The sequence below is a fragment of the Plecotus auritus genome, assembly GCF_963455305.1.
Source record: "Plecotus auritus genome assembly, chromosome: 1".
NCBI classification, from domain to species: domain Eukaryota; kingdom Metazoa; phylum Chordata; class Mammalia; order Chiroptera; family Vespertilionidae; genus Plecotus; species Plecotus auritus.
This window is the reverse complement of record NC_137770.1, coordinates 33296724-33312136: the sequence shown is the minus strand read 5'-3', so window position 1 is coordinate 33312136 and position 15413 is coordinate 33296724. Positions and strand designations below refer to the sequence as shown.

At 40.1% G+C, this 15413-nt stretch overlaps 1 protein-coding gene across 3 annotated transcripts in view; it reads left to right on the top strand.

Moving 5' to 3' along the window:
• The window catches only part of FUT8 (fucosyltransferase 8), a 243809-nt gene extending 234026 nt beyond the window's left edge, over nucleotides 1-9783 (top strand). For 2 of the 3 annotated variants that reach the window (XM_080684231.1, XM_080684230.1), the window contains 2 exons: nucleotides 1573-1723; nucleotides 8467-9783. In XM_080684231.1, coding sequence (XP_080540357.1) covers nucleotides 1573-1723; nucleotides 8467-8784 — 469 coding nt within the window. In that variant the 3' untranslated portion in view covers nucleotides 8785-9783. The remainder of the gene's footprint in view (nucleotides 1-1572; nucleotides 1724-8466) is intronic. The other variant, XM_080684232.1, reaches the window with a different exon arrangement.
• The last annotated feature ends 5630 nt before the right edge of the window (nucleotides 9784-15413 follow it).

Here is a 15413-nt window from a genome sequence, read left to right as displayed (position 1 = left end):
TTTTGGTTGTTTTCTTTTTAGAATAAATGTGGCAGTTCCTTCATCTCCCTGATTTGGAGCTGAGGAGGGCAAAATGTCAAAAATAATGAGGCCAAATGGATCCAGTGCTCAGAGACTTTACCTTCACAGTCGTTTTTAGAGGCAATGAGAGAGAGAGCTCCGTGGTGGCTGTGAAATCCAAAGCAGCTGTTAGGGGATTAGAAAAAAGTCCCAGGCACAGATAGCATCCCCTTGTTCGTGTATTTATTCACAGTGTTATGTGGAATGCTACGTGCTGTGATGCAAAGAAAAATTAGGCTTAGTTCCAATTTGGGGGGAATACTGTGTGGAGACAGACAGTTAAGTGACTCATAATGTTTCAGGATTTATAAATAAGAATTATTATTTTTCAACAAATACTTAGTGATCCTCTATTACATCCCAGATTGTCTTATAGGTGCCAAGAATAATAGAGTGAATGAAATAGATGAAATGCCTCTCTTCAGTTAGGGATAGTGGAGGTGGGGAATGAATGGATACAGGCAGTAAATACGCAGTGTATATGTTATGTGCAGTGATAATAAGAGCCATGGAGAAAAATTAATCAGGTAAAAGGGATACCAATTACCAAAGTTCATACTAATAAGGCTATATTTGAGCAGAGATCTAAAGGAAGTAAGGAATAAAACCAGATTGATGTCTGGGGAAAATGTTTAACAGTCACAAGCAATATGTATTGAGCATTTGCTACATGTCAGATACTCTTCTAAATAGTTTATATTGCTTAGTGTATTTACTTAATGCTTACGAAATATATGAAGTAGGTATAATTATTATGTCTTTTTCATGTAACTTCTCAAAGTTTGCATTTTAACTCTGAAGATCTTCCTCAGGCACTGAGAAAATGTATTCATTCTATACTAGAGTATAATTACACCTCTAATTCAGAATAGAATCATTTGAACATATGGTAGACTTTTTAAAGACATCCTGTTTTAATAGTTTTAAATATCCTATCTCAAGACTACTAAAATGTTACTTGGGTGGACATCTACAAGAAATTTGCCGTCTTTAATGTATTAGAATGGTTTACATTACTGTTATTGGTTAAGATGGTGCTTCAAGGATGGTGGTTAGAGGATAAGTCTGAATTATCACAAATTCTAAATTAAAATTTTTAATGAAATTTAATCATGACATTTATATTCTAAAGGAAAAGTTCAGTGACCAAATATGAAAGCAGCTGGTAAAACCTCGTAGAGCTCACTCATTACAAAGAAAATAGGAGCCTTCTGTTTTCAACTCTTTCATGAATTGAGAAGGGACATTTTGATACATCAGTGTGTATTTTTTATGGCATGCCAATGACATTTAACATGCAGGGTACTCCAGAGTGGTTTCTGTCCCACTGGTGGATTCAAAGAAGCTTCATTGACTACTCTCTTGAACGTTATCGTTTTAAAGCTCTCTGTACTGTTAGAAAGAGAGGAACTCTTAGTCAAAGGAGCAGATCTGCCTCCTGCTGATAGGATACTACCTCCTGATAGAATACTGTGATTTCAGTGACTATGTATCAATTTATTTCTTTTTCAGGTACCCCAGTTATGAATTTATTAGTGATAACTCTATCTCTTGGTCAGCTGGACTACACAATCGATACACGGAAAATTCACTTAGGGGTGTGATTCTGGATATACACTTTCTCTCCCAGGCAGACTTCCTAGTGTGTACTTTTTCATCCCAGGTAAGTGATAGTAGGGTATTTTTAAGAGGCCAGTACTTTTTGGTCATATTAGGGTCAGGAAGTTCTTGTTTCCTTGTTTGTTTGTTAATCCTCAACCGAGGACATTTTTTCATTGATTTTCAGAGCGAGTGGAAGGGAGGGGAGAGACAGAGAGAGAAGCATGGATGTGAGAGAGACATATCGATTGGTTGCCTCCCACACATGCTCCGACCAGGGCCAGGGACGAGCCTGCAACTGAGGTATGTGCTCTAGATGGGAATTGAACCTAGGACCATTCGGTCCACAGGTTGATACTCTATCCACTGAGTGAAACTGGCTAGGGCTTTTTTTAAATGTTAGTTATCATGATTCTGATGAAATTTTCCTAATATTTGCAAATTATAATTTTTGTGAAAGCATGAGAAGATTCCCCCAAAACATAGCTGTTTAGGTGCACTGAATATTTAGTTGTTTGCAAGCAATGGTTGAATACATCTCCATTGAAGCCAGCTACTAGAGTTGTTTAAAGTGCTCGGCCTGTTCACAGCATTAAACAGAAACAGCAGGTAATTAAGCTTGCTTAATATTTTCTGATTTTGCACACAGTCAATATTTAACCAGAATCCATCCATTTCTACTATCGATGCACTAATACTGAGAGTCTTAAATGCCCAGCATTTTGTCTCATTTGCTTTATAGAACATAAGAAAGAGTAAATGTAATTCCTCTTCAAATCTTATTACATTTCTACCAAGCAAGAAACTGTACATTAAATTTAAGCAATACCATATTACAATCATGTTTTGAGAGTAATTGTTGTAGATAACTATGTGTTATGGGTTAGGTATATCTTTTTATGAGTGATACAAACAGCTCATATTTCCCAGTGGAATATCACCATAGCAATATTTATTGTGGATTTTATTCTGCTCTTTCATTTATGTGCATATATTACTGGGTAGTTGATTCAAAATCTGCAAAACAACCATTTGTGCTCAGATTTATACTAGGTGTAGAGGGGATTCCAAAGGAGATGAAGATACAAATACAATAAATAACTACCAAGAAATATAAATTATGTAAGAATAATATATGCCTAAAAGCTTAGATGAAGTTGAGAAGAGAAAATGTGAAGAGGAAATCCACATCATTTTCATGCAAATATAAATAAATGGACAATTTTCTATTGTGTGACAATGCACATTGTCACAGTGGGATGGTGATATGATTGTTGGAAAGATGCCTACCATAGCCAAGGCTATACGAGCTTCTTCAATATGGAATAGGAATACAACTTACTACCCAAAAAAACAGCTACACAATACAGGAGTCACATAGGCAGCAATTCTAGTCAGGAGGAAAACTTCCTTGGCCTTCAGGTTCCCATGAAGCGTCCACTGCTGATGTTTCTCCCTAATTAGGGTCACGATCCTGTCTTTGAGAAGCTCCCCTTTCTATTCTTGGTCTCTCTCAACTGTTTTGACAGTCTGACTGTGTGTCTACCTGGGCAACAGGTGCAAATAACTAGTACCAACCTCCACACATTTTTGAATGGGTATTCTTAGAAAGTGTAAATCATTCTATGTACTACCTCCTCTGTGGGCCTGGACTGTGGGCCTGCCTAAGGTTTGTTCATCTAGTGAAGGGTTTCTCCACCTGAGCACAATTGGCATTTGGGGCAAGAAAAGTTGTTGTGAGACACTGTCCTGTGCATTTTAGGATACTTAACAGCATCCCTGGCCAGTAGCACTCCCACCTCTAGTTGTGACAATCAAAAGTGTCTCCAGACATTACCCAATGTCCTATTGGGGCAAAATCGCCCTTGTTGAGAACCACCGCTCTAGTCATAAAGCTCTAAAATCCAATGAATATAGCTCGGCTGGTGTGGTTCAGTGGTTGAGTGTCAATCTATGAACCAGGAGGTCACTGTTTAATTCCTGGTCAGAGCACATGCCCGGGTTGCGGGCTCCATCCCCAGTAGGGAGCATGCAGGAGTCAGCCAATCAATGATTCTCATAATTGATGCTTCTATCTCTCTTTCCCTTCCTCTCTGAAATCAATAAAATTATATTTTAAAAATAAATAAAAATAAAATTCAATAAATATATACATGTTTGAATATTACCAACTTTACGTGTCGGTAGGCCCTGAGATTCAAGGGATGTGCTTGATGCTTTGCTTTCCTTCTTCCAGCATTAAAATCATCATAGGACAAAATTACTTATTTTTCCCCTTTGACACTTCCCTTTGTGACACTTAAAAGCGTTCTTGTGACACTCTTCATTGTCTAATTCCAAGTCCACACATAGCATAACTGGCCTCACTACACCTGAATTTGATTTTGGAAAGTGCAGTGGGAAAAAAACAGATATTACTTTGCACACTAGAGATCCTCTTGGCCTTGTCTATTTTGACAAAAAAAAGAAAAAAGATATCTCAGCTGCTTTGAGAAAGCTTTGGAGACTCATGCAAACTCATTTATTATGCTATAATAAATAGTTGTTCCTAGGGATAAAATTCAGATTATTGGACCTTTCTCTCCTTTTTAATTGTTATTTTTAATACAGTCATATCTGTGTTTTATCCTTTATCAGGATTTTTGTTCTTACCCATTACCTTGTGCTTATTGGTGTTCTAAAAACGAACACCAATGAAAACAAATGAATTTTGTTTATGTCAAAACAGAATGAAATAAAATATACAAAATGTGGCCAGCTTTGCAAACCAAAGGGTTTGCCTCATCAATCATGCTACCTGTCAGGTGAAAGCCTTCATTTACCTGCCACATGATTTGGACTTGTAAGACCCAGAGAGGAAGTCTAGAGTGATTAAATGCAAACATCAACATTATAGTAATTCTTCTAGCTTTTGCAGTAAATTGCCCCACTGTTAATATAGAGAAAAAATTTTAATTACTCAGAATGTTATATATGGAGCTTAAGGATTAAAGTACCCCTTGTGGACTTGCATCTCCACTGCTGGCTGGCATTATGCATGGACCAGTATTCATTCAACAGATAGTTATTGAGTGCCTGTGTGGCAGGCACTGCTCTAGATAACTTATCCTAAGGCAGTGGTCGGCAAACTCATTAGTCAACAGAGCCAAATATCAACATTTACAACGATTGAAATTTCTTTTGAGAGCCAAATTTTTTAAACTTAAACTTCTTCTAATGCCACTTCTTCAAAATAGACTCGCCCAGGCCGTGGTATTTTGTGGAAGAACCACACTCAAGGGGCCAAAGAGCCGCGTGTGGCTCGCGAGCCGCAGTTTGCCGACCACGATCCTAAGGCAGTTTAGTGTGTGGTTGAGAGCCAGAGAGAGTGCTAATTGTAGTTCTGCCAATTACTAGCTCCTTTTTTCTTTGCTTTGCCTTTTTTTTTATTTAACTTTTTGGAAATTTACTTAATCTTTCTGTGGCTTAGTTTCTTCATCTATAAAATATGAGTAATAGTAGCCACCTTATAGGGTTCTTGTGAGTTTTTGAGTTGAAAAAGATGCAAGCAAGCACACTATTAAAACAGTACCTGGACCATTATAAGTGCTCATTAACCTCAGCTGCTATGATTATCACCAATATGAGAAGGATAAAGGGTCTTATATTGCTCCATCTCAGTGTCTGAAATTTCTACCATTCGTTATCACTTTGGCTTAAGAAAATACATGTCATCCAGCAGACTAACATATCAACAATTATTGATGCAGAACATAAACTGATAATAGGATTATTCCCCCAAAAGAAGGCTTCTAGGATATGGGACTGGGGGTAATGTTTTTTTTTATGAGTGGGATATTTAATAGTGGAGAGGAGGAAGTACATTAGGGTTCATTGCCACAGTGGGCCTTGTGGTCATCCCAAGGTCAGTCAATACAAGGTCATGCATTTCTGGCTAAAGATGATTGAAGAGTACCTGGACAGGCCCTGAAAAGAAGACTCTCGGGTTTGCCCAAGGCCAGCCTGGCCTTACGTTTTACCTTTCTGGTGTTACAGTCCAAATGTGGAGAACAGCATCTACAAGAGAAAATATGCTTAGCAGTTAACTAGCATACACAGACAGCCTGTGTTCAAAACCTGAATCTACCACTTAATAATAGTGTAACCTTGGGAAAATGTCTTAATTGACCTTTGACATCTATAAAATAAACATGATAGAATTGTATATGGCTATTGAGGGGATTAAATTAGATAATACTTAAAAACACTATCTGACAGCAAAAACTCAGTAAATATTAGCCTTTATTATTGTTATTGTACTTTGCTATTATTAGAGCTGCTTTGTTTTAATTGTTTAGTTTCTTCCTTTCCAGAGTCTTCCCTTGATTTTGCTTGTCCCCTGTGGGCCTTTGGCTGAATTTAAAGTTCAAGTTCCAAATCTTTTTAGCCTTATTTGTTATAGTCTCAGTATTCTACCAGTGTTTTCAATTGTGCCATGACATTCCCAATATAAAATTAGTTTGTTGATGAAGTAGCAGGTTCGAATGGAAAGTCATTGTCCTGGTTCTGTGTCTAGTTCTATGTCTGTTCGTACAGGGACAATAAAACTTCATTAACTGAGATAACTACAACTGGAGATTTAAGAAAATTTGACATGAGTTGAGTTCTCTGTCCACAATGTATATTGGAAGAATTTTCTAAGCAAAATGATAGCATTCTCTCTTATTTCTTCACTACTAGAGGCCCGGTGCAAGAAATTTGTGCACGAGGGTGTGTGTCCCTCAGCCCAGCCTGCACCCTCTCCAATCTGGGACCCCCTAAACGAGCAGTCGGACATCCCTCTCACAATCCAGGACTGCTGGCTCCCAACTGCTCGCCTTCCTGCCTTCCTGATTGCCCCTAACCGCTTCTGCCTGCCAGCCTGATCACCCCCTAACCACTCCCCTGCCAGCCTGATTGATGCCTAACTGTTCCCCTGCCAGCCTCTTTGCCCCTAACTGCCCTCCCCTGCAGGCCTGGTCACCCCTAACTGCCCTCCCCTGCAGGCCTGGTCCCCTCCAACTGCTCTCCCCTGCAGGCCTGGTCCCCCCCAACTGCTCTCCCCTGCAGGCCTGGGTCCCCCCTAATTGCCCTCCCCTGCTGGCCTGATCGCCCACAACTGCCCTCCCTTGCAGGCCTGGGTCCCCCCAACTGCCCTCCCCTGCTGGCCATCTTGTGGCAGCCATCTTGTGTCCACATGGGGGCAGCCATCTTGTGTGTTGGAGTGATGGTAAATTTGCATATTACTCTTTTATTAGGAGGATAGAGGCCTGGTGCATGGGTGGAGGCCAGCTGGTTTGCCCTGAAGGGTGTCCCGGATCAGGGTGTGGGTTCCCTTGGGGCGTGGGGTGGCCTGGGCGAGGGGCCTGTGGTGGTTTGCAGGTTGGCCACATCCCCCGGCGACCCAAGCGGAGGCCCTGGTATCTGGGATTTATTTACCTTCTATAATTGCAACTTTGTAGCCTTGAGCAGAGCCAAGCCTCCTGCTTGCTCCGTGGCCACAGCCATTTTTATTGGGATTGATTTATCTTCTATAATTGAAACTTTGTAGCCTTGAGCGGAGGCCAAGGCAGGCCAGGGCTGCGGAAGCTTGGCTTCCTCCATCGCCAGAGAAACCCAAGCTTCCTGCTCTCTCCAGCTCCATGGCCGCAGCCATTTTTGTTGGGATTTATTTATCTTCTATAATTGAAACTTTGTAGCCTTGAGTGGAAGCCTGGGCCCGCCAGGGTGTGCGGAAAGCTTGGCTTCCTCCATTGCCGAGGAAACCCAAGCCTCCTGCTCACTCCGTGGCTGTGCCATCTTGGTTGGGTTAATTTGCATACTCGCTCCTGATTGGCTGGTGGGCGTGGCTTGTGGGTGTAGCAGAGGTACAGTCAATTTGCATATTACTCTTTTATTAGATAGGATTTTTAGAAGAGTTTCTGCCACCTATTTATGTTATAATAAATCTATTTATTAATTGCTTAAAATGTTATGCTTCCATGAAAATAGTTATAGTTTAACTTAATCACCAAGCATTAAGCTCAAGGAATGATGCTCAGGTTGTGGAATTTCAGCTGACATCCATCCAGTGGACATAATAGGTATTCTTTGGACAGAAATCTTTTAAGTAGCCTTAAATGCATCAGATAGATGAATCTTCCCCAAAGGCTAGAATGCTACTATCTACACAGCACACTTAAAACTCTTTAGAATTGAAATGGTAGATACGTTTCGCTCACTTGCCAGTGCTCATAGATTGTCAGTAATTACATGAATTTCTATTGAAAAGAGTCCTGAGGTCAAGTTCAAATTAGCAGAAAAGAGTATGTGATTGATTAACACTGAATGAAGGAAAGGGAGCAGCAGCATTTTTGTAAAGTATTTATAACCCTAATCCTAACCTTAAAGTCTTCAAGGGCACAAACTATGTCTTACTCATTTTATACCATTTTATACCACCATGGAGTACTATGTGGTTCTTAATGAATGTTTATTAAAATTAACTGATTCATATTCTTAAAGTACTTTGCATTATATGTTCTTTCTCCCAGAGACCTTAATTGTAATATTTTATGTTAAAAAACAAAGAAACCACAGATGTAAGCGCAGAATGAAGAAAGACTTATGCTATATGCTATACCATCACTTGAGAGCAAATGGACTGGGAACTTGTGACTAGAATCCACTACTTCTCATTCTCTCAGTTCTATTCCTAGTCTAGTTCTGGTCTCTTTGGCTCAGGGCTTTTAGATTGTTCTGAAGGGGATCTTACATATACTAACAATTTTTTAAAAATTATTTCCCAAGGTCTGTCGAGTCGCTTATGAAATCATGCAAACACTGCATCCTGATGCCTCTGCAAACTTCCATTCTTTGGATGACATCTACTATTTTGGGGGCCAAAATGCCCACAACCAGATTGCCATTTATCCTCACCAGCCTCGAACTGCAGATGAAATTCCCATGGAACCTGGAGATATCATTGGTGTGGCTGGAAATCACTGGGATGGCTATTCTAAAGGTGTCAACAGGAAACTGGGAAGGACGGGCTTATATCCCTCCTACAAAGTCCAAGAGAAGATAGAGACAGTCCAGTACCCCACATATCCTGAGGCCGAGAAATAAAGCTTAAGATGAAGGACAACTAAACTCAGTTCAAACTATTTGAGCCAAACAGTAGATGAAGAAGGCCCTGTCCTAACAACACGTGGTTAAATGAGTAGACACCCTCAGCATCAGGAGCAGCTGAGAACTGACAGATGTTTTGTTGGTGGAATTTCTCTTTAACAAGGGCTACAATGCCCAAAACCCCTGCACAGTCGAATAATGTACTCACATATAACATGCAAGCAGGTGGTTTTCGACTTTGCTTCTTCTTTCAAGATTATGTCTCCATGAGAAAAACACTGCCACATTGTAATTTAAGTAACACAGACATTTGTGTGAGACTTCAAACATGGTGCCTATCTCTGAGAGACCTGATGAGAAGACTTGAACAGTTCCCCGCCACGGGGAGGTGGATTCGTAGCCAGTGGTGGTATTGCAACCACTGTATTCACTCCAGTCAGCAGATTCAGAATGAGAATGGATGTTCTTTTCTGGATTTTTTTTTAAGTAATTACATCAGTTCATCCACCTCATCTTTAATAAGTGAAGGAGATACATTGAAATAAAATATTCTCATTCCATTAGGAACTTTTGTAAAACGATGCCATGAACAGATTCTTTAGTACTCAATGTTTCTGGCCATTCTCTTTGATAACAAAAAATAAATTTTAAAAAGAGAAATTTTGTAAAGTTTCTAGAATTTTACATCATTGGATGATGTGGTGGTCAGCTTTATAGTAGAAAATCTATGATAAAAAGAGGAGTTTTATAGTTATTCTGCTGGGTTTTTATCTGTTGCTGATTGGGTAACTAATCTGGTCTTAGTTCAAAGAGTCATTGAGCCATTTTCACACTGAAACCAGTTTAGTTGGTGCACACTGAGTGCTAAGAACACTCTTCCATTCTCTTAGTTTGGACATTGTTTGTTTTCGTTGAATTAAATAATCATACTGCTTGCCCTTAGAGTAACTGTCACCTCCATTTCCAAAACTAAAAACCAGGTTTGTTGGTAACCTTTTTTACTGTAGCTCTTGTCACTTTTGTGAGTTGTGTCCTTTCTCTCCCCCACCACACCCAGGAACCAATTTGTGCCCTTTTCTATCATATCCTTCTTTTGAGAGTACCAGGAATCTTTGGAGTTGGAAAGCTGGCTCTGTTTCTGAAATTTAGTCTCACAAGATGTAGAATTCAGTAAACGAAGGAGAGAAGAACCAGTGTGAAACTCAAAATGGACTTAGGATTATCTCTTCCAGATACTTCCGTTTAGTAATTCCATCTTAGAATCACTTCAGAAGACAGGGCTCTGATGCTCTTTAAGCTTTCTGCATGAACATCACTTTTCTCCTCATAAAAACACTTTCTATGTTCTGTAGGTTGCCTCCTTTACATGTCTGGCAGAGTATTTCATAGCATGTGTTCTACCTTCTGGGAAAGAAAATAAAATAAAAGATCCCTATAAGAACTAGTAGCAGGCCTGGTATTGAATATTAGGAAGCCCAGACCGAAAAGCTCTGTCCTTTACATCCTCACCAAGTGAAAATACCTCTACACAAAACCTCTCCACCCAGCTTCCCTAAATTCTCTCTTCAGTCAAGTCTCCCAACGAGCAATACTACCTGTCATGTCAGTAAGCAGTTTTCAATTTAGTTTTGGCACAAATAAAAGTCATTTGAGCCCTAACTGGTTTGACTCAGTGAATAGAGTGTTGGCCTGTGGACTGAAAGGTCCCAGGTTCGATTCCGGTCAAGGTAGGGCATGTACCTTGGTTGCGGGCACGTCCCCAGTAGGAGGTGTGCAGGAAGTGGCTGGTCGATGTTTCTCTCTCATCGATGTTTCTAACTCTCTATCCCTCTCTCTTCCTCTCTGTAAAAATTCAATAAAATATATATTTTTTTTAAAAAGTCATTTGAAACAAACATCTCCAACTGAGAAGTACTTTTGAATATGAGTTATTTTCTAATTAGCATCTTGTCATCAGAATATCAGTAACGGTGGGTTACTGATAATAACTGCTTCATATTTCTCTGTATCATGATTATGTTGTGCATTCTGTTGTATTTCTGTAAAGAGTACTGATGTTTGTTAGCAGGCATTTAATTTCATTGGACTCAAACTGTAAACTGTCTTGGGCAGCAGCTCAAATCTCAATTCATTTTTTTTACTTTAAGCTGGAGTCTTTCCCACACACGTATGGTTCAGGGGTCAGCCAGAGATGTTGGCAGAGTCTATGCACAGAATTTGGGGTTCTCTTTCTTTGGCTCTCTTCTGAGGTTTCTCCCCTCACTTCCAGGAGCTGTGGTTGCTCTGATTCTTCAAACAGCCTATCAGCCTAAAAGCCATAAAAATGGAAACTCATCTTGTGCCATTTCCTTCTTTGAAGTTTTAATGTCTCCAGAATTCACCTGATTTTTTGTTTAGTCACCAATGCCTTCAGGCAGTTTTTTTATTTTATTATTATTTTGTCAAGAGTCTATAGTTGTTATCATTGGGAGATCTGTTCACTTCCTGTGAGACACTTAAACTCCGCCATACAGGGAAGTGAAACTCTGAGGCAGAGACTTAAAATGAGAAAGTGTTGCGGGGGAGAGAGGAGCTTAGTCCTATGACAGCCTTCATTTAGACTCCGGCCTTAATAGCTAAGGAGCCAGTAGCTTCAAGCAGGAAGGAAAGGAAAAAAACAACTAAATTGTTAAATTTGCGGGCGTGATGGGATAATGAATACTACTGACCTCATCATACTGACAAGCTCTTCTGAGTCACTTTTTTGCAAATCATCATGTTCGTGATGATGATTCCTCTTTTACTCGCTGCCATGTTGGAATGGCTGATGGTTCCTCATCACCCTTGTATTTTCCTCATGAAAACCTGGTATCTAAAGACTGCATGGTTTTGAATTGAGTGACCAGTGCTGCATTAGGAAGGTTTTGGTCTTTTCCTGGTTACAACAGCCTTATGTAGAACCAAATTATTATCCTGGACTCATTGAATGGAGGTACCAGAATTCTGTGTATTAATGACAAAGCCATTACAAGAGTCTCTTCCCAAGGGTTTCCTGGTCTTACCACTCAAGTCTGGTTTAGTACTGAGCTGGAAAGTTCATGCCTGTTGTGAAAGGGCTCTTAGCCCTAATTCTGCATTCGTGTCCACAAATGTGAGAGACTGGTTGCTTTCCTCTCTGAGCTTTATTTTTTTTCTATTATATAGAGCCTAGCCTGTTTCCTGAGTTCCTGCTTAATATTGAGGACACCAACAGACTCAGCTTCTGAGGGGGTTGGGGTTAAAAGAGAAAAAGCACTTGTAAAAATCTTATAGAGTGATTATTGTCATCATCATTTAGTTCTGAGAGAATATAATCACTTCATATTCAATAGGTAAAAGTATTGGATCTAAATGATGCATCTAGAAGAATCTTCTCGGCCTCAATGAGAATAAATTTCCTTAACGAAGTGGTAAGAGACAAGTCTTCTTTGACCATAGCTAGCAGCCTGATACTTCATTTGTGCTCCCAGGAGGCCACACAATAGCCAGGATCAATAAACCCAAACAGAATAGATGTGTGGCTTGGGTTTTGATGAATCTTGGAACTTGCTGTAACACCTTAATTTATGCCAGATACAGGCTCTGGGGAATTTTTTAAATGCATTGCCCAGAGGGAAGCACAAAGGAGGATTTGGCTCCATACTTACTGGTTCCTGGCAGCAGCCGTCCTCAGGAGAACATGGAGGGGTTGCTCCAGGACCTGTGGCAGGGCAAGGGCAGACCTGGGCAGGTTCTTTGGCTTCAGCTGTCATTGACATTGTGCATGTTTGAACACTTGCCCTTTGACAGTGTATTTATTTTAGGTTCTTTATACAAGTCAGATTCTCCAACTCAGTACCTGTTCAACTATTCAGCCTTGCCCTCTCCAGTTCAGTTCAGTTGCTACCTGCTTTCTGCTCTCATCCTTAAATAAGACAATCTTGATTTTGTATTCCCACTACCTTTATAGAGTATGATCTCATGTGAATGGTTCCCTGTTACTATTCTATTCCTCATGCAGTTGCACAGACTGTAGTTTGGCTATTGGCATCTCCTAGATATAAAAGGAACCAAATATCTCCTTGGACAGTTTCAGGTAAGATATTCCTGGACCTGAGGTATAGTGAAGCTATGATACTGTGTGTTGTTGGCCGTTTAAACTGAAGATTTCAAAGATCTTTACAAATCAATGTCACTACACTCAAGGGGAGCATAGCTAGGGCATCCTTTGTGTGAGACTATGTCAATCTGAACAGAGTCCGCACTTTTTAAAAGCAATGTATTGAAGGCCATGGCCACAGCCATTTGACATTTGGGACGAAAGCCAGGAAGAGAGTTCACTCCTACTGACCTCCTGTCATCTGTAACTGTTCTCTATAACCTCTCCCCCGAGTCAATGTCCCATGGAGTCTATTGTTCCCTAACTGCCTGTGTGGGTAGGGAAAAGGCCATTAACAAAGGAAAAAGCCTCATGTTTGGTCATAACCCAGCTGGGTCTGAGGGCATCTGTGGAGGCTGGGAATGTGCAGTGCTTTGTACGAAGAGCATAGATAGTTTAGACTGTGGGTGTGCTCAGCAGCCTGAGGAATGCGGGGACTTTGAGTTTCTGGCTAGTTTTACCTTCCCTAGTGGATTGCAGCCCCTCGGGATTTCTGGCCCAGCAAAGGGAATGCAGGGGAGTCAGTACAAAAGCAGAAGACCTAGTTCTCAGTTTTGTGTCTCCTTGCCATAGTGCCTACAGGCAGGTAATGTCCCTGTGTCTCAAATTCTCAAGGGAAAGATCAACAGTCCTCACCAAAAACCACTGAAGTCAGATTGAGAACACGGCCTGGTTTTGACTGCCATTCAATGTAGACAGGTCAAATAGTGTTTCGGAGCTCTAATTTCTTCATCCGTGGATGAAATGGTTCGATATATCAGGATTTGTAAATAATGTCTGGTTGGGTTCTACATATCTAAATAGGGTAGCTACTAGGCCTTGGCTGATTTTTATTCTAAAGACATAATGTGGCCAGATCTTTGTTTTCTAAGATGAGCAAAACCTATTTTTATGCCAAATTTTCAGATTTTTAAATATTAGTTAATTCAAACAGGTTACAAGGGGAGGCAAATAAGACATATGTGGCTACTTGGTCTGTGGTCTATTAGTTTACAACCCCTGGACTAGATCTAGAAGGTTCTTTTCTAACCTTAAGATTCTGACTCTGGAAAGGATTGGTGGGGTGGGTAACAGCTGTACAATGCTTTCGAATTCAGTTGCTGCACGTGTCCCAATTCTTTGGAAATGTTTGCTTAGCTGGCTCTCATCCTTGGGCTCAGAAGTAACTTATATGCTAAAGGACAGCGGAGCTGTGATTGTTCATACCCTGGCCCCTCTCAGACTTGGCCTTGAGGATCCAAAGTGGCTCTTGTTTCAACTGGCCTAACCATCAATCTTGATTTCCTACACTCAGGCTCACAGACTGGTGATGACTCAACAGGCCACAAATTGAGGTGCCTCCCTTAGGGAGTTACTGCTATTTTTCACCATTGCGCCCAAATATCAAGACATCAGGTATGCTCAAGTCTCTGGCTCTCAGTGAGAGAGTGATATCAGGACGCTTGGTGGTTTATAAGAAAGCATGATGAACTATGAAGTGCTGAATTATTGAAGATGAGCAGACACTGACTTTTTTAAAAATGAGAAGATTAATTGCAAACATATAGATTGATAAAGTTTTAGACTGGATTGTTTAAAAAGTGATAACTATGTAAGAACCAGACATACCAGACTATTGTTTTTATATGAGAATTATAATAATAACTAACATTTATTGAGAACTTTCAGTGTACCTGGAGTTTTCCTAAGCATTTTACCCAGTTACTTGATAGTCACAATAAGGTAGGTACCATCATTACCTTCTGAAGCACAGAAGTCTTAAATAATTATGGAGTGGTACAGCCAGGATACCGATTGCTTTGCATTTAACTGTTTCAAGGAACACCATATGTATGCATTCTGCCTCTAGGATTTCAGGATGGTATTAAGTATGTTACTGTGGACAAGATGGTAGACTCGGTGGGGAAGTTATAACAGAGAACAGTTAGAGACAACAAGAGGTCAGTAGGAGTGCTGAACTCTCTTCCTGGCTTTCTTCCCAAACATCAAATGGCTGTTAACTCTATCCTGACTTGCTCTTGTAGTTTATTAATACTTGGAAAAAGGACATTGATGGAACAATGTGATGTAGTTAAAAGTATAAATTCATCCATCTGCTTGGGTTCAAATCCCGTGGCCTTGAGCAAGTAACCTTTCTCTACCTTTTTACCCATTAATTTTAGTAACTATTTCATAAGGCTTTTGTGAGGGTGAAATAACGTATGAAAATCTCTTAGTCCAGTGCCTGGCACAAAACTCAACTAATGTGAGCATTACCACTGTTCTTACTGCATCGTTACATTTTTTTTTTTTTTTTTTTTTTTTTTTTTAGTGACTGTAAGCTGAGATAATAGCAAATTATATTGTTTGAGAGAATCAGGATCCCTAAAAGTTTTTTTAAAAGTTGAAATGAAAGGGTGAATCTAGCATATACTCAGGACAAGAATCACTGCATAGATAATGAGTGCTGGAGCACTTAGCATACTGCACA